Source organism: Spea bombifrons, chromosome 1 (genome assembly GCF_027358695.1).
Source record: "Spea bombifrons isolate aSpeBom1 chromosome 1, aSpeBom1.2.pri, whole genome shotgun sequence".
NCBI classification, from domain to species: Eukaryota; Metazoa; Chordata; class Amphibia; order Anura; family Pelobatidae; genus Spea; species Spea bombifrons.
This window is the reverse complement of record NC_071087.1, coordinates 61,139,026-61,163,492: the sequence shown is the minus strand read 5'-3', so window position 1 is coordinate 61,163,492 and position 24,467 is coordinate 61,139,026. Positions and strand designations below refer to the sequence as shown.

The following is a 24,467-nucleotide window of genomic DNA, read 5'->3' as shown; positions in this document are numbered from 1 at the left end:
GTTGGGATCCAGGATGTTCCTGATCAGGAATCTGTGTGTGTTGCTACAGCGACAGGTGATGTTATACTTTCCAACCGTGACACCGGCCAGGTATGATTCAGAACAATTCATACTTGTACTTAGTGCTGTGATTTAATAATCTGTGTTATTTGACAGGGATACATAACACTAGAGAATTAAACATTCTCCTTCAGGCAGCAATGATCGATCAGCACCACTCATTCCCCGTGAATGGAGCACCACCTTCATTCACATTTAAGTGTTGCGTCCTTTTATAAAGGAGAGACTAGTAAAGTCATACAGAAAACAATTACTTCAAGTTATTGCTGCTAAAGATGGTTCTGGCTTTAATTTTGTTGAATAAATCATCATCCGGTTTAATAAACCATGTGGTGGTCATCTGAGGTTCTATTTATCTAATTGTACAGATCATTATGTCCTGATCCATAACACCATAGAATTAAAAATCAAGCACCTAGCCATGCATTTACATACATTTGAGAAAAAATTGGTCATTCTTCAGAACTTTTTGAGTTCAAGTGTGGTACTTTGATAGGATGCCACCTTTGCAATAAATTAGTTTGTGCAATGTCATCTCTGCCAACGCTTTGCTAAAGGGTTCTAGCCTTCCACTGTCATTAACATCAGCCCAAAACCTGTGCAATGGGAGCTTCATGGAATGGGTTTCCATAACTGAGCAGTTGCATGCAAGTCTCACTGCCAAGTGTCGGATCAAGTGGTGTAAAGCATGGCGCTTCTCTGTTTTGAAGTGTGACAAGCAAGTCTGCGTTTGGATGCTAGGAGAATGTTTTTTGACTACATTGTGCCAACTGTAAAGTTTGGTGGAAGAGGGATAATGGTAATGGGCTGTTTTAAGGGGTTAAGCAAGGTGAAGGGAAATGTTTATGCTTCAGTGTACCAAGACCTTTTGCCCGGTGCTATGTTTCCAACGTTATGGGGACAGTTTGGGGAAGGCCCTTTTGTATTCCAGCAGGACTGTGCCCCAGTGCACAAAGCAAGGTCCATAAAGACATGGTTGGATGAGTTTGGTGTGGACAAAACTTTACTGGCCTAGCACAAAGCCCTGACCTCACCCCCATTGAATACCTTTGGGATGAACTGGAATGGAGATTGCCAGCCAGGCTTTCTCATCCAACATCATTGCATGATCTAACAAATTCTCTGCTGGATGAATGAGCAGAAGTTGCTACATTAAAAAATCTTGCGGAAAGCCTTCGCTTGTTATAGCTGCAAAGGGGGGACCAACTACACATTAATGTCCATGTATTTAAAATACAATGTCATACAAGACCCTGTTGGTGTAATTGTCAAGTGTTCCGATATGTTTCTTCCTTTAGTGTATATCTATATAATCTATCTATATAATCTTCACTTATGTCCTTGTACTTGTATCCTAAAGCTCGTTATGCATATCTCTTTTCAGCTGGAGTGCGTGGGCAGTGTGGACAGTGGTATTGTTGCTATGAGCTGGAGTCCTGACCAAGAGTTGGTTTTGATAATCACAGGTATTTACCATTTTATTTTAATAATGGTTTTATTAAGGTCTAAGCTTTCCAATGAAGTTTGCAAAATCTATTAACTGGAGGAGGAACTTGGGGAGAACTATTTCAAATGAGGCAAGGACGTTATAAGAAATAAAATGAAGCACAAAAACGTTAGAAAAGGGATACGATACACAAGGGATCTATAATCTTGAAGGAATTGAACAGTGCATGGATAGTTTTTGGAATGCACACTGAAAAATATCTTAGAATATATAAGAAAATCTACAAATTGTCCAACTGGTGTTCAATAAGGGGGAAATCACTTGTTTAGAATGCCAGATGAAATGTTGATGACTTACAATACTATATAACTACATAGCTTGTTATGGTAACACAAATTCCACAATATTCTTGCACAATGTGTTTCATCATAAAGGGAAGTAGAAAAAAAATCCTTTGACTTAACGGGGAATCTCTTTACTAGAACTACCTTAAACCTGTTGATTTTGTTTGTCAGTGTGAATGCTTGGGTTCATTAACCCCTTAATGACTGGGCTGTTTTTTCTTTTTGTACACTTCCTGACCAAGGCTCTTTTCACATTTCTGCGTTGCTCGACACAAGTCATGTGCCCCCATGTGCTGTTTGTGGCATCTTGAAAGCCATTTACCCCCTTAAACCATGTATTTTTGAAAACTAGACACTCCAGGGTGTTTCAAATGCTGGTATTTTAACTACTACCAGCCCTTATCAAAATTTACAGTCACATCCCCCCCCCCACACACCCCCTCTACATTAGTTATGAATTTACATCTCCTGGTATATAGCATAGCCAAACACCCAATTATGTGTCTGACAACATCCCCTGAGTGCAGTGATACCACCCATGGTTTGCCGGGTGGTTTGGGGGTTAAAAGGCCACATTTGGGAAGTGTGGTTTTTTTTTTCCTCTTTATTTTGACATCTGGTCAGTGTGTGCCCATGTTCTACTTGGGATGTCTTTTAACCCAGGCCAATTCAATTTACCCCATCAAAGCATACATCTTTGAAACAAGATACCCCATGGGTATTTGAAATGCTAGTATTTAAACACTTTCTATGTCAGGCTTTTGGGGAACATACAGTACAATTTTAGCACTTGCTCATAAAAATAAACTCTTTAATCTTTAATCAAGTGAATGGTTCCCCTGATGGTGATATCACTATTTTTGAAGGTTAAAATTTTGTTTTTATTTTACTTATCACAATGTGATTAGACAGCTGAGTTCTATTGACTTGCATGGTTAAATGCAGTACTTGTATTCAACCTGCAGATGGAGCCAAGATTTCTCAGTAGGGTCTGGAGAGACTCTTGGAAACTTGTTTGTTTTTTAATGGGCACCGCTATGTTTCTAATTCACTTGTGAAGACTCTCCAGTCGCAGTGTGTACTGGGGTGCATTTCCATGGCATTCGGTAACGCCATTTAAGCTTAGGAGGTGATCTTACATCGCTTTTAAAGCCTATTTAATGGCAAGATGTGCCAGGCACATCATTGGTCGTTAACTGACTGTTTTTCCTGGACATGCCTGGCACATCATTGGTCATTAAGGAGTTAAAGAGCAGACAGCGTCCATGTTTTGTTTTAGGGATTAGTAAAGTATGAAATTGACCTTTAGTTTGAGTAGCCATTGGAATAGCCTGATAGAGTGGCAAATGTGCTTGTGATTGACCTTCAAAATGGCGGGAATACAGCTCTCATGGGGAGATTATTAATCAAGGAACAGTGATAATACATATAAAAATAAATTGTATCCCAGCTGAATGCCAATGATGTACTTGTTTGTTTCATGAATGTGTAATTTATTTTCATTAATGCTGCTCATGACAGGTCTTACACAGCCCTCCATGCTGCTCATGACAGGCCTTACACAGCCCTCCATGCTGCTCATGACAGGCCTTACACAGCCCTCCTGTTAGTATATACGTTTACTTTCTTGCAATCTGGTTTGTTTTAGGTCAGCAAACAATGATCCTGATGACAAAGGATTTTGAGCCTGTTGCAGAAACACCAATACACCATTGTGATTTTGGAGAAGGTGAGTCACTGGGACCCAGCATGCCGCTTTTTAATAATTAAAAAGGTTACGCTGGTGCAAAGTTTGGAAAATTGTCTTAACACCATAGTAACTAAAGAGATTTTCCAGTCAGCAGAGACATTATACTGGTTGCTATGGTTATATTACTAGTTTTCAAAGTTTGCACCAGAATCAACTTTTATACATAGCTTGTTTTACATATGTAACAGTTTATTTCTAATAACTTCAACAGGAAAATTTATAACACTCGGTTGGGGTAAAAAAGAGACTCAGTTCCATGGATCTGAGGGTAAACAAGCAGCCCTGAAACACAAAATAATGGTAATGTGCTTCATCTTTCATAAATATTCGTATATATTGGTATACAAGATCTTGTACTTCATGGTATGAGGTACATCGCCTAGAAGAGGTTTTTGTTCGTTTTCTTCCCTTCTATACTTTCCAATGTTACATAATTATTAGTATGTGGTCTTCCATATGCAGTAGTAACTTAATAATTTTTTTTAATTAATTACTTAATTAAAAATGTGTCTCAAACTAAATTATTTACAAAAATTATTTACTAAAATTCAGCCTTTCCTTTTCTGCAAATGCTTTCATCCCTGCCAGCTTTAATAGATAATCCACAATGGTTGTTAAATATTTAGACATTTTGTTTAAACTTCATATTTATTGTAATACCAATTTCATTTCAGGAAGTGTCACCTTCTTTGCCTTGGGATGATAAAAAACCTCGGATAACATGGAGAGGAGACGGACAGTTTTTTGCAGTTAGTTCCATATGTCCAGAAATGGGTATGAATGTGCTTTAGTACCTTTTTATTATTAGTAGATTTGACTCGGTATTAAAATTAAACTTTAATTTGAATTGATCACATCTGTGAACAAGTGGACATTGTATTTTAGGATAGAGCTCATCTGACACAAATGAATAATGCAAAGAGCTTGAATTGGTGCCAACATGGCAAAGATGAGGCTTGTTAGACGTGCAAAATGAAGTAAAACAGGACATCTTGTCGTAAGCCTTTATTTTTTATAGAGGCTGATGTATATTTTATGTGCTTTGATTAACCCCATCAGTACCATATTCAAGTAATGGTACGCCCATAAAGAGCAAGATACCGATATATGCAATTAGAAAATACAAAAAAGTGCGGCATATAATCGGACCGATACGGTGTGTGTATCTATATACCGTACTTGCTCGATTATAAGACGATCCCCCAAATTTTGAATATTAATTTGGAAAAAAAGCCTGAATATAAGACTACCCTATAAGAAAAAAAGTTTTACTGGTAAATATTCACATGTAAACTATTTTTTCATGTTTAATAAAAACTATGACTGAGAAAAATGCATTTTTTGTTTTTATTTCCTTTTGTCAACCTGCCCCCAGTTATGCACATCTGCCCCAGATATGCCTTATACCCTTCTATATGCCATCAATGAGGTTGTGGTCAAGGCTCTGTGCGTGCCCAGTCAAGTTTTTCCACACCAAACTCATCCATACGAAATCTTTATGGGCCTTGCTTTGTACTCGGCAAACAGTCATGCTGGAATAGAAAAGGCCCATAGCATTGTCCAAATGTCTTGGTATGCGGAGCCGTTAAGATTTCCCTTCAGTGGGAGTAAGTGGCCTTGTCCCGAAAAACAGCTCCCATACCATTATGCACACATCTTACCACCAGCCTTTGTCTATGTTTGCGGTAGTATTTTTTATATATATATGTGGTTGTTTGTGATTCACAGATTTCACCTAACCATGACCAATATTGGGTAACCTCAAATTTGTCGAAGTCTGAAGTCCCTCATTTATTTCTAGTCCTGGCATCAAATGTGTTGTTGCTGGTAACGGCTCTGACACCAGTGAGGGCCATAGGCCCGACTGAGACAGTGGGGAGAGTGTAGGAGTGCAAAGGTTAACAACACTAGATCCCTGGTCCCATGTTACTTTTCCCAGTACCCACCAAATAGACGCCTAAAAAGCCATCCTACACTATAACCAAGTACTACAGTTGTCTGCCACAAGCAAGACCTGAGTGTTTTACAGAACAGAATTACAGCATAAAAAGTAAATGACATAATAAAATATGTATTCAGTTATGGGGGGGGGATTGATCTCTGCTGATTTTGTACATTTGCCCACTGACAGACATAATCAGTGTATAATTTTAATGGTAGGTTTATTTGAACAGTGAGAGGCAGAATAACATATTTCAAATAAGTTATAAGTTAGGTGCCAAAATCCTCTTTAGAAAGTACTGTGTGAAAATGATCTGCATCTTACTGGCAGGCTTTTTCTTTGCACAATCCGCTCCCCACTGGTTCCAAGTGAAAGGCTCAAAAAAGATGCAGTGTCTGCTACAAAAAAGGGTATTAGGAAGAACTTCAGGCACCACTCCCCTTTTTATCCCTTTCTATCAGGACTCTGCATTGATGATTATTTTATGGCATGCTACATAAAAGTAGATTTTATTGAATTAGAGCGTTGTACTATGATAGATGTTACCTTTGCAATAATTCAGTTCAAGAAATCTCATCACTTCTAGATATTGCGCAGTCAATTGTAAGTGGTATTATTGGAAAGTGAAAGTGTTACGGAACAGCAGCAACAAATCGGAAGCCTGCACAAAGTGACAGTGGCAGGCTCACCAAATACTTAGGTGCACAGTGCATACATTTTTTATATCATGTCTTTGCCATTTGCATTCAGTTAGGGTGAGCAGCAAGGGAACAAGAGGAATAATTGACATAAATCCTTATTTTTTGCCCTGCAAATTCCCCCCTAAAGACCCAAAGCATAAAAATGTATACATTTTGGGTATTTCCGTAATCATGAGAGGTAACTGGTTTGGCTGACAACGCAGACGTGTTGGTGAAAAAAGTGCAGTAAATGATTTATTATTCTAAACATTGGCAGTGATTTGTGGCCAAATAGCTGCGTAAAAAGTGTCAAAATGTACCTGATTGAAAAGTATATAAAAAAAATATATACTTTTGTGGGTATTTTTTTGTTTCATTGTTCAAAGCTGAAATTGCAAATATAGCATACTAAGTGTACAAATTCAGCATTTTTTAAACCATATAATATATGCCCCGAAAACTGCTGGAAAAATTTGAAAATTCTATATAACTGAGGTATATCCAAAATAAACACACCTGCATTGTTGAATTTGAGGCTATTTTCTGTCAATTTAAACTAATTTTGCGAGGATCAAGAAAATATATAACAAAGTGAGGTTTTTGTTATGTTTTTACTAAATGTTGGGATAATCATGTGACTTTGGTATAAAAAGAAAGCTTTAGTATTCCTTTAAAAAAAAAAAAAAAAACAGTATATAGTTTACACGGGTACACTATTCACAGGGGAATAATGAATGAACTGGCATATGGCAAAATAGCTCCTCTTGTCCATATGATTATTTGCACCATGTTGTAAGTTGCCATTACAAGCTATACAACCAAGTGAGAATAAAGTGAGAATTAAATCCATGTGCAAACACATTATAACATGTTTGTATTTTATTTTATGAACAGGGGCTCGTAAGGTGAGGGTGTGGAACAGAGAATTGGTTTTGCAGTCTACAAGTGAAGTTATAGAAGGTCTGGAACAAGCAGTGTCCTGGAAGTGAGTTTTAACTGTAGACTTTTACTTGTTTTTTTGCTTTTTTTTTTCAAGTTTGCAGTAAGTACAGGTATCCTTTTGATATTTCAAAAACATTTGTTTTCCAAATCTGGTCATTCTGCCCCATGTGCTACTTGGAACATATTTGAACCCGACTAATGCACTTTACACCATCAAACCATATATTTTTGAAAACTAGACACCCTGTGGTATTTTAAATGCTTTTTTTTAGATTTCTTTCTATGCAATAATTCTAACACCAGTCTGTCAAACTTTGTGGTAGTAATGTATATGTGTATATGTGACAGCCAAACACCGCCACAATATGTGTTCAGCAACATCTGAGTATAGTGATGCCCCCTCATGCATGGGTTTGTTGGGTTGTTTGGGGGTTTAAAGACCACATTTGGGAAGTGCGCATTTTTCAAATTGGAATTTTGACATGTCATCCTGCTGCCATGTGTTATTAGGGATGTCTTTGAAGCTGGCCAATTCAATTCACCCCATCAAATCATATATTTTTGAAAACTAGACACCCCAGGGTGTTTCAGATGCTGGCATTTTAACTATTTCCACGTACACATTTTACCATCAGTCATTATCAAAATTTGAAGGCGCTTTTTTTGTGGTTTTTATCCCCCACACACATTTTATACTAGGTATGAATTTACAGCTCCTGATATATGCCCCAGCCATACAACACCCCAGTATGTTTTCAGCAACATCTGAGCACAGTGATAACCCCCATACATGAGTTTGTAAGATTATTTAGAAGGTAAAAGGCCACATTTGTGAGGTGTGCATTTTTCTGTAATTTGGACATCTGGTCAGTCTGTGACCATGTCCTATTTTTGGGACATCTTTGAACCTGGTTAATTCGATTTACCCCATCAAATAATACATTTTGTAAAACTTACTACCCCATGGGCATTTAACATGTATTTTAACAAGACATACAACGTTAAAGGATCGTACTCATGCACGTCACAAAATGTTATATACATGATTCAATGCACCAAATGTACAATAGGGTGTTACATCTGTGAAACCTGCCATCAACTTAATAAAAGGATGACTCTGCACAGATACTCCATCAAACATCATGATGAAGAAAACTTCTGCACTCCAGTTGGGCACCACTTTACCCAAACAGGTCACTCCATACATGACCTTAAAATCAAAACACTGAGAGGTAATTTAAAAAACACCCAAGAAAGACATTTGAAGCCAAAATTATAAATTTTTATGATTGCAAAAACAAAGGACTTAATGTGGATTTGAGGTTCTTAGCACATTATCAAAACTTCATATAACCTATAAGTTTTTTGTCTGCAAATTCTCTACCTTGTTGTTTTAACCCTGTATCAGAACATGCACTGGTTAGTTTTAAACTGTGTTTTTCACTTGGTCAGAAATGCTTTTGACTTGATAAAGGGAGGACTCCCGAAAGCTTGTCTATTATTTTAAATACTGTTAGTCCAATAAAAAAAAGTATTACAAGATTCTGCAACATTCTGTTTTTTTGCATTCTTATACACTGGACTAATACGGCTATTCTTTCCATCGAATACTATTTGTGAAGATTTATATATATATATATATATATACCGTATTTGCTCGATTATAAGACGACCCCGATTATAAGACGACCCCCCAAAATCTGAATATTAATTTAGGAAAAAAAGAAAAAGCCTGATTATAAGACGACCCCATAGGAAAAAAGTTTTACTAGTAAATAAATAATAATTCATGTAAACTATTTGTTTGTTTTTAATTTCCTTTTATTTACCAACCTGCCCTCCAGTTATGCACATCTGCCCCCAGGCATGCCTTATACCCTCCTATATGCCACTCTGTCCCATGATATGCCTTTTAACCCCCTATATGCCACTCTGGCATATAGGGGGTTAAAAGGCATATCATGGGACAGAGTGGCATATAGGGGGACACTTACATACTCAGACACTACCCCCCAGACACTTACCTACCCACCCAGACACTTACCTACCCACTGAGACACTTACACTTACCTACCCACCCAGACACTTACCTACCCACTGAGACACTTACACTTCCCTACCCACCCAGACACTTACCTACCCACCCAGACACTTACACTTACCTACCCACCCAGACACTTACACTTACACTTACCTACCCACCCAGACACTTACACTTACACTTACCTACCCACCCAGACACTTACACTTACCTACCCACCCAGACACTTAACTACCCACTCAGGCACTTTACTCACCGTGATGCCTCAGTAGGCGCTTGCTGCAGCTCCCGCGGGATTACAGCATGACGCTGTGTGACCCCGCTAGGCCCCGCCTCCTCCAGAAAATTGAAGAGGTCTGTGCAGGGACAGCACAGTACCGCCGGGTTCCGGTCTTCTGGAGGAATCTCCCCAACCGGCTCTGCTTCCCCACAGTGGGCGGGCTATCCCGGGAAGGTATGCGCTTATGCAACCTCGGCTGCTGCCGGCACTTTCGCCGGCGCTCAGTGATAGACACCGACAGCAGCTGAGGTTACCATACAGGAGGATCCAGGTCCCCTGCAGCGATGCAGGGGATCTGGATCTTAGTCTAATAGTCAGACCTCATTTGAGGTCTGATTAGAAGACGACCCCGATTACAAGACGAGGGTTATTTTTCAGAGCATTTGCTCTGAAAAAAACCTCGTCTTATAATCGAGCAAATACGGTATATATTACACTATATAGCAGACCTTGATGCCTGGGGGAGGAACACACAGTCTATTGTTGCTGATCTCGTTGTTGCTGAATGCCCGTACACGGTTTTAAAGTCATGACGTGCCAGGCACTGTGGCCAATGCGATGTGCCTGGCAATTGCCGTGATGGGGTTAAAATGGTAGGGCAAATGAAACAAAATACATCACAAGAATATAAGAAAATCACAGTAGAATGCACATAACTTTTGGATTACAAAGTCTCTCAGCAGCAAGGGAGTTATATACTTCAAGACATGGTAGGACCAGAGTAATTGACTATTTGTAATATCCATCTGTTTTCATCAGTCCGTTTAATATTTTTTCTTTGCTCCCAATGAACAGCGTTGAATTTTGAAAGCCTTTTGTTTTCCTCGTACTAAATGATCTTGCTTTTTAATGAAACTGGTTGGGGTATATAAGAATTACTTATGCATATGTTCACTAGTAGGTCTCACTGTAGAAGACGTAATGTTTGTGTGTTTTTTATTTCTTCAAGGCCATCAGGAAGTGTTATTGCCACTACCCAGAGCAAACAAAATAAGCAAGATGTTATTTTTTTGGAGAAAAATGGGCTTGTTCATGGAGAATTCACACTTCCATTTGCCAAAGGAGAAGTTATGGTATGTATGATGTGGTATATATATGTGTGTGTGTGTGTGTATGTATATTCTTGTATGTATGATACCATAAAGGATTATGACGTTAAAAGAGTCTATCCCCTTTTTCTTATCTTCCTTTCTCACAATCATCTCCATTTATTCTCCTCCTTTCTTCCCTCCCCATATTTCCTCTTCTTCTCTTCTCTATATTTTTCTGATCTTTTACCCGCTCTACTCTACCCACTCTTTCTTCTCACCATTTCATATCTTGCTCAGTTCCTTCCTTTTGCCAATTATTATCGCCTACTTTTTTCTTGACCCGCTTCATAAACTTCCTCTTCTTTCACTCCCTTTCTTTTCTCCTCTTTCTATTTTCTTCCACGCTTGGTTTGGTTTTTTTATTTGTATTTTTTTTATAAAGGTGGTCACACTTGATTGTCAATTAATCAAGGACATTTAATTAACAGCACCTGTCTACTACTTAGCATCTTCATTTCTATGGAAGCAGTAAGGGTGTACTTACTTTTACACACATGGCTTCTCCATTTTTGGCTTTATTTTTTATTGCGTAAATCATGAGATGGCGTTGTTCATCTGAGGTTGGTTTACCTAATATTAAGCGTTGTTAAGAAACATTGTTTATGTCCAGATATGTGAAACCATAGATTTCAAAGAGGGTGTACTTTCTTTTTCATAAGACTGTATGTATAATATATTATAAATATAATAATGTTTGTGTGTATGTATATATATCTTTAAAAGCCATGCATTTTTGTATTTGTTGCCACATTTAAGTGTGTCATTAAACAAATCTTCTTAACAGGTGAAAGAACTTCACTGGAATTCAGATTCTACAATTTTAGCAATTTGGCTTCAAGATATAGAAAAAAATGGCACGAAGCCAAACACGTATGGTAAATATTAGACTCTTAGCTATGGGTTTCTCGGGCATACAATACAGGAATATTTAAGGTTATAGAAATAGACTTTCTATAATGTTTGGAATTGCGGCATTTCGATTGTGTATTCCACATTCTTGGCACTTTTGTAAGGAAACAGGCATGTATAGTACGTAAGGCACAATTATGTTTAAATGTGATGTTGGATTTGAGACCTTGTTAAATTAGGTAAATAGTATAATGATGTACACACTTTTGCATGAATCTCCGTCAGGTTGAAGTGCTCAGACTTTTATTGGTAGTTGTCACTGATAAAGTGCCATATTGTATTTTTTAGAGATGTTTGACCATATATATATTTTTTTCCTTGTGTAGTTCAGATATGGACAGTTGGAAACTACCATTGGTACCTCAAACAAAGTTTGCATTTTGGAAGTAACGAGAAGAGCCAAATAGTTTCTTTGTTATGGGACCATGAGAATGCATTTAGACTACATATAATCAGTGCAGAATGGGAGTACTTTTGTTATGACTGGTTTTGGAGTACAGAATGCACCAGTGGGGAAGGCCTTCAAGGACAAGCAGATGTCGCTGTTATTGATGGAGGTAACCTAGTTTGTAACTGTGTTCAGTATAGGGCATTTTATGATATTGCATAAGAGAACCCGTAGGCTGCCTAAGCACAAATATTGCTGTACCCACCAGGTACATGTTTGCATGTTTACTTCATCAACAGCACTTCCTGTTAAAATCGATATTCTCTAAAAGCATGCATCTGTTGATTAAATTAGTGTAATAATTTGTTTTTTAAGATGACAAAAAAAAAAAAAAACATTTTCCTTATCGCTCTTGGTAAAATATATACTTAAGAATTTGTATTTTGGGTCTGCACAGTTCATGCATATAATGCATAGAAATGTCTTTACATGTATGTAGGTATTGGTGGCACCAAATAGGTTATTCTAAAATGTTGTCTTGTTTCTTTCTTGCAGACACAGTCTTAATTACGTCTTTTCATCAGGCTGTAGTTCCTCCTCCAATGAGTACTTTTCAAATTAAATTCCCAAGAGCAGTAAATCAAGTCGTGTTCAGCAGTGACCCTGAAAATAGTAGTGATCTTGCTGTCATTGATGCAGACAATTGCCTTTACATCTGCAGATATGGTATGAGTAATGGGGAACCTGGAGATATATACATATGAACACACAGTTTGCTTTAAGGAATGAAAATTAGTTTAATATTTGCACTGTGTTTTTTCCACAGAAGGCAGTACGAAGAATAAAATAAAGTTGACTGCAACAGGAGTTGCGGAAGACAAAGCTAAAGGAAAAGATTTCAGGTAAATTTTAATAGCTGTAGGAAGACTACAGTGTATTTACAAAAGAATACTTGAAGTCCTTGATTACTTAATTTTTTGCACATATGTATAGTATATTGCTCGGATGGGATACTTCGGGAAATAAACATGCTGTACTTAGCTTATCTTTGGAAGATTAAGTTGCTATGTTTTCTTTATTTAAAGAACAAAAATGACAAATATGAATTGTTGATAAATCCAACACTTTTTTTTGTCTCCAACTTGTATTTGTACCAATACATTGCAGCTGTTTTATTTTGACTCACAGGGCATTTCACAAACATGGCTTGCAGAGCACATACGTTTGATATATATATATATATATATATATATATATATATATATATATATATATATATATATATCAAACCTATATATATATATATATATATATAGTAGAAGTATTATTAAACACTCATCTACAGATACCAGACAAGCCAGAAGGCTTGTATTTCCCTCAGAAATCTCATGGTGCTGCCACAACCACAATGGATTCTGGGTAGGCACATGCAAATAACAATTATCACCTTTGCCTCTATATCCACTTTATACATGGATCCCTTAAAAGTAATTGCCCGCTGTACAAGACAGCCTATCTATATATATATCTATATATATATATATCTATATTTAATCAATATTTAACTGAAGTGTTGGCTTTCATCTTTATCTAGGGTGAATAGTTTAAACACTACAGGACTTATTATATAAAGTATAAAGGGACCAAAAGTAATTGAACAACTGACCGAGAAGCTGTTCCATGACCAGGTGTCGGCTGTTTTATTATTTCATGAGCAGGAATGAAGTTTATTCTGTGGAATTTATATGTGGAATTTATATGTGAAATAGGGCTGCAACTAACGATTATTTTAATAATCGATTAGTTGGCCGATTATTTTTTCGATTAATCGATTAATCGGATAAAAAAATGAATGTAAATTTTTCATTTATTTAAAATAATTTACTAAACAAATGATGTTAAATACAAACAGCAGAATAAAAAAACTTTGATAATAAATTTCTTTATTTCCCAACCAGCCCCCCAATATATGCACATTTGAGCCCAGGCTTGCTACGCTGCCTCCCAGACATGCCACGCTGCCTCCCACATATGCCACGCTGCCTACCACAGCACTCCACACTGCCTCCCACATATACCACACCACGCTGCCTCCCACATATGCCACTCCACGCTGCCTCCCACATATGCCACTCCACGCTGCCTCCCACATCTGTCACGCCACGCTGCCTCCCACATCTGCCACTCCACTCTACCCCCCACATGCCACTGTGCCTGATACGCCTTATACCCCCTGAAACACCACTCCATCTTCCCCAGACATGCCACCCTGCCCTCCCCACATATGCCACGCCATGCTGTCTCCCACATCTGCCACTCCACAATGCCTCCCACATCTGCCACGCTGCCTCCCACATCTGCCACTCCACGCTGCCTCCCACATCTGCCACTGTGCCTGATACGCCTTATATCCCCTGATACCCCACTCCATCCTCCCCAGACATGCCACCCTGCCTCCCAGACATGCCACTTCTCTACCCCCAGATATGCCTTATACACCCTGATACACCACTCCGTCCTCCCCAGACATGCCACACTGCCCTCCCCACATATGCCTTATATACTGTATATGCCTTATACCCCCAGATATGTCACTTCACTGCCCCCAGGATTTAGATTCCCCTAAATTAACCCTAAACTCCCCATTAACCATAACTGCCCCTAAATTAACCCTTAACACCCCCTTAACCACAGCATCCCCTAAATTAACCCTAAAGACCCCATCAACCACAGCATCCCCTAAATTAACCCTAAACACACCATTAACCACAACTGCCTCAAATTAACCCCAAACACCCCATTAACCACAGCTGCTCCTAAATTAACCCTAAACACCCTATTAACATAACTGCCCCTAAATTAACCCTAAACACCCAATTAACCATAACTGCCCCTAAATTAACCCTAAACACCCCACTAACCATAACTGCCCCTAAATTAACCCCCACCTCCCCTAACTTTCAGTAGCCCAAATATATATATATATATATTACATACATATATACACATATATATATATATATATATATATATATATATACACACATACACATTATATATATATATATATACACACACATACACATTATATATATATATATATATATACACACATACACATTATATATATATATATATATATATATATATATATATACACACACACATTATATATATATATATATATATATATATATATGTACATATACTTACAGTTAGATGAGTGTCACAGCCATGTGGTTCTGGCCTGGAGAAGGAAGGGGCGGGGCCAGTTGTCACAGTGATTACAGGGTGGGGGAGTAAGTAGGAGCTGCTGCTGTGAGACGGTGAGTCAGACTAAACGGATTATATAATGAGGGGGATTTTTCAGAGCGTTTGCTCTGAAAAAACCCTCATTTTATAATCGATAATAATCGATTCAACTAATCGATAATGAAATTCGTTGCCAACGAATTTCATTATCGATTATTATCGATTTTATCGATTAGTTGTTGCAGCCCTAATGTGAAAGCTGTTGCTGGGAACTCCCAAACACGTGCGTTCTTGGGAAGTGCTGTCGACATTCTACATTACAAATTTACACAATGCACCTAAAACTCTGGTACTCTGGTCAGATGATTATGTCCTGATACGCAAAACCATATAATTCAAAGAGTGTACTTTCTTTTTCACACAATTGTTGATAGAAGGTACAAAGAGGATGAAAAAATGCAGAAAGCAGAAAAGATACATGGAAAAAAGGGAAAGAAGATGAGGAGAAAAAAAAGTTAAATTACAGCCTTGGCTGTGGGTGCTCATCTCTTATGCCTTTCTTAGGTGGCTTTAACTTTTGTGTTGCTACACTGAAAAAACTCAAATTTACACAAATGCTACAACTTTATAGTGAGCTCTTGTTCCGTAGGTCACATGATCTGGGTCCCCTAGGTTTTTTTTAAGGAATTCTTCACTCCAATTAAAAAAAAATTCTCTGCACTGGCCAAAGCTATAGATTTGAACTTTCCACACTAGATTCACATCGTCACCCTTGTCGAAATTTGTTCAAATGAAGTCGCTCGCTCCACTTTTGCGTGTGCCATCTTGATTTTGTCTTTTTTCCGCATGTCCCTCTTAGTTACCGCCTCTATTAACTTTAATAATCACAAGATTTCTCATTAACCAATTTGTGACAATGGCTGTTTTACCATTTCTTCAGTGTTATTGTTTAGCTGTAATTTCATACAATTTACTATTAAAAAAAAAAAAAGTAAAAAAAAACTTTTACTCATCCATAAAAGCCAATAAAAAACCTGGTAAATAGGTTCTACTATTTGTCCTCAGTTTAGAAATACCCAATGTTTTGATGTTTGCTTTTCTTTGCGAATTATAGGGCAATAAGTACAAGTAGTGTTTTTGCTATTTCAAAACCCCATTTTATCTTATTTTATTTATTTATTTAAAATCTGGTCATTCTGCCCCCGTGTGCTATTTGGGACATCATTTCAGGTATGAAATGACAGCTCCTGGTATAAGTCAGTGTCAAATAGCAGCACGATGGATATTTCAAATGCTGGTATTGTAACCATTTCCATCCACTTATTTTACCACCAACCTTTGTCAAAATTTGAGGTGGTGTTTTTCACACACATTGTCCACACCGTGGGCATTAATATGTAGTTGCCCTCCTTTTTGCAGCTACTTCACTTCTCTGTGAAAGGTTTCCACAGGATTTTGTAATGTGTCTGTGGGAATTTGTTGAAACCATGTTGAAACAGGAGTGTGAAGCATATGTTAGTCTTGAACATATTTTGTGTGCTGTAGCATTAACATTACCCTTCACGAACTTGGTACCCTCGCTTAAACCTTTAAATTTTGGTGAATATTGGTGTGGGGCTCTTTCTAATAGGCTATATGCATTCCAAACCCAGATTCATCCATCAGATAAGGAAATGTAAATCTTTCCAGACAACCCGTTTCCGCTGCTCCAGAGTCAAGTAGCGGTGTTTGTCTTGTGGAGTGCCTTCAGTCTCAAACGCTCTTCTTCTCAGCAGAAATTAAGTGACTTCTCTCAGATACTTGAAGATCTGGAAAAGCTTTTGTTCCTGGTGTTGGGCATCAGCTTGTCCTTATCCATTGATTCTTGTAGGGCTGCAACTAACGATTATTTTAATAATCGATTAGTTGGCCGATTATTTTTTCGATTAATCGATTAATCGGATAAAAAAAATGAATGTAAATTTTTCACTTATTTAAAATAATTTACTAAACAAATGATGTTAAATACAAACAGCAGAATAAAAAAACTTTGATAAAATGCATTTCTTGTCTTTATTTCCCAACCCAGCCCCCCAATATATGCACATTTGAGCCCAGGCTTGCTACGCTGCCTCCCAGACATGCCATGCTGCCCCCCCACATATGCCACGCTGCCTACCACAGCACTCCACGCTGCCTCCCACATATACCACACCACGCTGCCTCCCACATCTGCCACTCCACGCTGCCTCCCACATCTGCCACGCCACGCTGCCTCCCACATCTGCCACGCCACGCTGCCTCCCACATCTGCCACTCCACGCTGCCTCCCACATATACCACACCACGCTGCCTCCCACATCTGCCACGCCACGCTGCCTCCCACATCTGCCACGCCACGCTGCCTCCCACATCTGCCACTCCACTCTACCCCCCACATGCCACTGTGCCTGATACGCCTTATACCCCCTGAAACACCACTCCATCCTCCCCAGACATGCCACCCTGCCTCCCAGACATGCCACTTCTCTACCCCCAGATATGCCTTATACACCCTGATACACCACTCCGTCCTCCCCAGACATGCCACACTGCCCTCCCCCACATATGCCTTATATACTGTATATGCCTTATACCCCCAGATATGTCACTTCACTGCCCCCAGGATTTAGATTCCCCTAAATTAACCCTAAACTCCCCATTAACCATAACTGCCCCTAAATTAACCCTTAACACCCCCTTAACCACAGCATCCCCTAAATTAACCCTAAAGACCCCATCAACCACAGCATCCCCTAAATTAACCCTAAACACACCATTAACCACAACTGCCTCAAATTAACCCCAAACACCCCATTAACCACAGCTGCTCCTAAATTAACCCTAAACACCCTATTAACATAACTGCCCCTAAATTAACCCTAAACACCCAATTAACCATAACTGCCCCTAAATTAACCCTAAACACCCCACTAACCATCACTGCCCCTAAATTAACCCCCACCTCCCCTAACTTTCAGTAGCCCAAATATATATATATATGTCACAGCCATGTGGTTCTGGCCTGGAGAAGGAAGGGGCGGGGCCAGTTGTCACAGTGATTACAGGGAGGGGGAGTAAGTAGGAGCTGCTGCTGTGAGACGGTGAGTCAGACTAAACGGATTATATAATGAGGGGGATTTTTCTGAAAAAACCCTCATTTAATAATCGATTCAACTAATCGATAATGAAATTCGTTGCCAACGAATTTCTTTATCGATTATTATCGATTTTATCGATTAGTTGTTGCAGCCCTAGATTCTTGACTTCCTTCAGGATGTATTTGACTGTGGGATACAACCAGCTACTGTGAAGGTTCAGGTCTCTGCTCTTGGCGCTCTTTTTCTTTTTCTTTGAACTTGCTTCAGGCTAGACCCTCAGGTGTTTTTCTAAGACACATGTCAGACTAAAACCTCACTCTTTGGACAATTTAGTTCTCCAGAGTCTCACTCTTCCTCTCTTTGGCACCTGTGCAAGGAGGATTAGTGAACTTTAAGTATTATCTATAAATGAATTATTTCAGAGATTTTCCCCTGCCCTAGACACTGTGTTTTTTTTTTCAATGCCTCCAGAATTTACTCTCAAAGCACAAACTGTTTTCCGCATAGAACAGGAAAACATTATTCCAACATTTGTTTTCCTTCTTCTACTGCACGGGGACAATCATTATATACCTTAAGAGATATATTACTATCTATTTAGGGAGTACTAAAGAGTGGAGGAAATCGTCTTGTCTGTTCATAGCCTCTTCTGGAATCAACATGGCTCAGGGCATCTCTAAATGAACAATAGCCAGATGGATCAGGTTGACCATTTGTATTGTTTATTTATTGGCTAATAAAACTCCACCCACAAGTATCAAAGCCCATTTTGTGTCTACCTCCTGGGTGGATAAGTGTGTGATATCAACAGAGCAGGCCTGCAATTTGGCTACTTGGTGAAGTCTTCACACATTTGCTAGATACTGCAGGATTGCCTGTTTGCCTGAGAAGGATGTTGTAAGGGCACTGGGTGCCGGATCAGGTAGGGGTCTCGATGCAGGGCCAGGTTTGTGTTCAGAGCATGGCTGTAATTAGGCTGATGCATCCAGTTCAGGGCTGTGCTCTGCTTTAGCCTTAGTCTTTCTCTTCGGCGCCATCTATAGGTGTTCTGAGCACAAGCAGGATATAACCTTGGGGTGACAAGCTCAGTACAGGTAGGAAGCTGGAAGCGCACCAGCAAGGCAAAGGTAGGTGCACAGCTGGATGCCCTCTGGCAGGGCACATGGCAGGAGCACAACTTGGAAGCCCTCAGGCAGGGCACACGGCAGTAGCACGCTTGGAAGCCCTCAGGCTGGGCACATGGCAGGAGCACGACTTGGAAGCCTTCAGGCAGGGGGAACAAATACATTCCCTGAAGATAGGAGGTATCATGTTTGTATGGAACTGAAAATGTGGAAGCTTCAAGTTTTCTTTTGTTGCCATGAGGTCTTTAACAGTAGCTCCACATTTCTGAACAATCTGAAAGTCTTCTTGCTGAGTTCCCAATCCATTTGCAAATGAGAACCTCGATTCAACTTGCACATTTTGAGACATGGAACTCCAGAAAATGCCAGGAGTTGCTTTACCGGCCAATTTATGGAGGAAGATCTTGTGCTTAGGTTTTAGGAAATTGGAAGAATGCTTCTGATCTCCCTGATTCCATTTCCCATTTATCGCATGATCTGTCAGAAGGGCTTCCCAACCTGTGTTCAGGGCTAATTCATCAGAAACATGGGGGGCACTAATTTTTTGTTGAGGGAAAATATGATCTCTTAGCTGTGTAAATGTTTGTTATTACAGGGTTAGTTTGGCAATAATGCAAAAATATTATTAAGCATGTATGGTCATGTGGAAACACCGATGTTAATGGTATATAAGAGCTACTTAACATATCTAGTAAACAAAAGAATCCTTTGTAATAATTTTCCTTAAATTTTTCAGATTGCAAGTGCCTCTGTTTAACACAAAACCTCTACATTTTCGCCATCTCTCCTGGGTGCAAGTGGACAAATTTTTGGCTGTTAGTCAAGGGCAAAAGCCCTCTGAGTCATTGATTCACCATATCTCAGTCTCAGAAGAAGATGGACAGCACATTGATATACGGTATAGTAATTTGTGTGAAATCCAGTCTACATTTCAGTTAATATATAGTTTTTTTTTTTTTTAAAACAGTCATCACATGATGCCTTTATGTACGTACAGGTACATCCAATAGAAAATACAGCAGCGCACTCCAATGTGCACTGCATGTGACTAGTTAAGGGGACTGCCTTGCATTCGAGGATGTTGCCCAAGAACCAATCTGCTGCCAGTAGGGTCATGTAAATGCTGTGGTGACTAAACATGCAGGTGTTATGTCTCTCTTTTCTACATCATTGTTATTCCCTGAAATTTACACCCCAGAGCAGAATGTCTCAAATCTATTTTCAAGGGAAAGACACAGGGCCAACTTTTGAATAGTAGTTTATGCACTGTACAAGAATTGTAAAACTGGGAAGACTTACACTTTTTTGGAATTCTAACATGTCCCATTTGAGGATGCCACGCCAAGTATGTAAGACAAATACATCTTCTGTCCTCTTGCACAATCCCCCCTGCTTGTGCTAAACATAAGCCTCAACATGGATGCCCTCTGCTAAAAAAAGGTATTGGGCAAAACTTTCAGTAACACTGTCCCGTTCTGCCAATATTTTTTTTTTTTATGATGCGCCACAATGAGAAAAGGGGTTATTTTCAATTGGCACGAATGCATCAATTCTTGCACTGCAAATTCCCCCCCAAAAAAATCTCGAGATCTGTAATCTGTGATGCAAGATTCCAAATTTGGCTGGATTTCTCCGCCATAACACATAACCCCTGCCAAAAAACCTAAGCAACATCGAAGTGAAAAAAAAATGCCAGAAAGTGTCCAAATGCACCTGATTAAATACTCTGGTTAGTCTGTACAGAAATATATACTTTTGTTTGGGTTATTATTGGGTGTATATCATGGGCCATGGTAACGTAACTTTTTGAATTATTTTATGCTGACTGTAAAAATAGGGAGGAGAAGGGATAGAACTTGAGGACATGAAATTCATTAAAATCATAAAATAGACGAAGGTGTGTCGGCTATAATCTAACAACCCCAATAAAAAAAAGAACAATACTAAAATAGCTTATTAAAGTACTTGTTCATTAAAATGCAAACTCACAAAGTGTAATTTTGTAAAATGCAAGCTAGCTAATAATGTAGTACGTGGATGGGGGTCTCGCTCTCTCTCTCTTGGAGTATGTAAGCAAAGTCCCTTTAAGACTAAGTGGAAAGTCTCTACATGCTCAATTGGGGGAAAACAGAGCTCCAACCGGGGACTATATTATTAGCTTGCGTTTTAATGAATATGTAACTAATGAAGCCATCTATTTTATACATACATATTGTGTATATTTTCTTGATACAATTAGTACTATAAACTTTTTTTGAAGGTGTATCGACAACTGGTAACCCCTTATTTCACCCAAATATATCCCATTTCCAACTTTAAGAATGTAGTATTACTGGTCATGGTAGTTATGTTCAATATTTTGACACCCAATATGCCTGTCTACTGTTAAAGCAAAATACAATTGTACAATTTACACTTTTTTTTTTAAATATCTTTTGTAATCAGGCAGGAAGTGTCTGTTCTAGGGAACATTACCAATCTCTGCTATAGTTCGAAGACAAGGTCGTGTGCGTTGCAGACTGCAGATGGACAGATCTGGAAGTATCTTTGGGGTGAGTGCCGTTTCCATTGATTTCTCAGCTTGAATAATTCATTGTCATGCACATGATACTGGAGGAGAAAGGGACTAACACAGCCTTAAGCATACCATTTATTGAGTAATGATAACTATTTTTCAGCTGCCGATTCGGTTAATTCTAAAGGGTGTGGGTAAAAGTACTTTGAGTCCCGATGGAGAAAGGCGCTATATAAATACTAGGTGATATGTTTACTTTAGTACTGACAGTGCCTAATCAGCGGCAGAGAAGGCATTCAGAATTGTCTCATTCAGGAAGCCCAAATATTTGTGTGCACTTCCATTATTTCATTATTTTAATGCTGTTTAATTATGTATGCATGAAGAAATTGTCTTCCAATGTATAAAGCATCCCTTGTGTTGATCACAAATGGAACTTGTTGTTTTATGTTTTTGGTTTCTTTTATACCTACTACACTACAACACTCCATTATATGGAAAATCACTTGACATGTCTCTACGAATAGAGTCTCCTACTCCTGCCTTGAAGCATTGGACGGATGTAATGGGTCACAGCGTCAGATTTCTCCAACCATGTGTACAAATTGCTTTAGCAACTGTAGACAAAGAGGTAATTCACTTTGTTCAGAGGTATACGTAGGAACAACTGTACAGCTATGCACCGGAGTATGTCAAAGGCCATGATTGTGATGTATTAGTTTTATATTTAGTTGTAATCATCAAAGATTATAAGATAAGAGCATGTCTCCAGTGCCTAGTTAGTAGACATTTTAAGCGTGTTGTGAATTTGTACGTATGAATGTTTTGAAGAGTTTATACATATATGTACGTTTAATTTTTTCATATTTTTTTTTTACTCCTGCAGGAGGTTGTATTGGGTTTAACAGATAGATCTTGCTTATTTATTAACAATATGAAGGTAAGTTCAGTTGTACTGCACTTTTAAGATCTAGAAAAACTATGGCAGTGGCAGCAAAAAAATTATATATATAATTTTATTTTGTATTTTTCTTCAACAGGTGGCTACTAATATCACTTCTTTTGCAATACATGGTGACTTTCTTCTTTTAACAACCCATTCCCACACTTGCAGATGTATATCGCTGAAGGACACTACATTAACAGGTAAGTTATTCATTGTGCATGACAATTATATATTAGGTTGCGTTTAACCATTGGTATCATTCTTATTATGAGACTGACAATATAAATAGTTTTGTACTGCAGTTACAGTAAGGATTACTCATCTTCTGTTCATGGTTTAAATAGAAATTTAGTTTTGATTCTTTAACCCCTTGATGACAATTGATGTAACAGGCGCGTCACAAAAAATCATCCCGTTGATGACAATTGATGTGCCTGGCATGCCATCAATTTAAAGGGGTGTAGAAAGTGATCTATGATCGCTTTCTTCTTTAAAATGATGTTGCGGAATACCTTGACATCGTGTCGGGTGTGTTGCCCCTCCTCTAAATGTCAACATCCGTCATATATAATATGGCAATGGTCACCTACTAAGCTTAAATTGTGTCGCTGAAATTCCTTGATAGCAAGACGTTTAGTGACAAGGAAAACCCACCCCAGGACAAGCTGTGACTGCCCTGGAAAGAGGTTACAAGCTCCACTGTGTTTTTCCTCTTGTAAGATGGTGCCTTTTAAAAAAAACGTAGAGAGTCTCTCCATGCAACCATGCAAGTCTGTGGAGCACAGTTTACTAATCACAATGTGATAGGTAAAAAAAAAAAAAAAATTCAGAAAAATATAAGAAAAAAATAAAAAAGTTGGTAACATGTAAAAATTATTGCCCACTGATGTCACCATCAGGGGAGCCATCCAGTTCCAACAAAATGTAAAAAAAATAAAAATAAATTATGAACAAGTCCTAAAGTTAGGGCTATAGCTTCACAAAAATCATTGGATGGAAAGAGTTAAAATACTGGCATTTTAAATTCCCATGGAGGATGGGTTAAAAGATTGCCCAAAAATAGGACATTGGCACAGACTGACCAGATGTCCAGTTGATTGGTCACTAAATTCTGTTCCTGGATGTTCCTTTTACACAGTACTCCCTGGCACAGCAAGCCTCATAGACCACTAACATGTATATCAAACCTCAGCATTGGTAACTCAGACCAATTTGTTACTTTACTGACCTAGATCAGACATCCTTCTCAGCCCAACTGCAACATCACCAACTCATTTATTACATAAACCTAGATATCAGGTGCAGATGGATTTCAGTGGAGGTGCATAGGATTTCACATGAAGTTAAGTGCTTAGATATCGGTCTGATGTCTTGTAGGGAGTTTAGGTAATGATACCTAAAGATTTAACTTCATTTTAAATCCTATGCACCTCTGTGCAGGCCACCTGAAATTTGTAAAAAACATCTCTTCATGGACCTTTCTTTGTGCACAGGGGGAAATAGAAATGGCCTTAATCAAATTGTTGCCACAAAGTTGGAAACATACAATAGTCTAAAGTGTCTTTTAGGGCTGCAACAACTAATCGATAATAATTAATAATGAAAATCGTTGCCAACGAATTTCATTATCGATTAGT

The 24,467-nt window shown here is 38.5% G+C and overlaps 1 protein-coding gene across 1 annotated transcript in view; it reads left to right on the top strand.

Moving 5' to 3' along the window:
* ELP1 (elongator acetyltransferase complex subunit 1) overlaps positions 1 to 24,467 on the top strand; it is a 65,921-nt gene that overhangs the window by 5,906 nt on the left and 35,548 nt on the right. Inside the window, exons 3-18 of the mRNA XM_053462046.1 lie at positions 1 to 90; positions 1,445 to 1,526; positions 3,500 to 3,580; positions 3,813 to 3,901; positions 4,276 to 4,375; positions 7,118 to 7,208; positions 10,436 to 10,559; positions 11,362 to 11,452; positions 11,813 to 12,043; positions 12,430 to 12,600; positions 12,701 to 12,776; positions 20,106 to 20,267; positions 21,815 to 21,921; positions 22,412 to 22,515; positions 22,771 to 22,824; positions 22,925 to 23,030. The exon at positions 1 to 90 is cut by the window's left edge and continues 63 nt beyond it. Of these exons, the coding sequence (XP_053318021.1) occupies positions 1 to 90; positions 1,445 to 1,526; positions 3,500 to 3,580; positions 3,813 to 3,901; positions 4,276 to 4,375; positions 7,118 to 7,208; positions 10,436 to 10,559; positions 11,362 to 11,452; positions 11,813 to 12,043; positions 12,430 to 12,600; positions 12,701 to 12,776; positions 20,106 to 20,267; positions 21,815 to 21,921; positions 22,412 to 22,515; positions 22,771 to 22,824; positions 22,925 to 23,030 (1,759 nt within the window). The remainder of the gene's footprint in view (positions 91 to 1,444; positions 1,527 to 3,499; positions 3,581 to 3,812; positions 3,902 to 4,275; positions 4,376 to 7,117; positions 7,209 to 10,435; positions 10,560 to 11,361; positions 11,453 to 11,812; positions 12,044 to 12,429; positions 12,601 to 12,700; positions 12,777 to 20,105; positions 20,268 to 21,814; positions 21,922 to 22,411; positions 22,516 to 22,770; positions 22,825 to 22,924; positions 23,031 to 24,467) is intronic.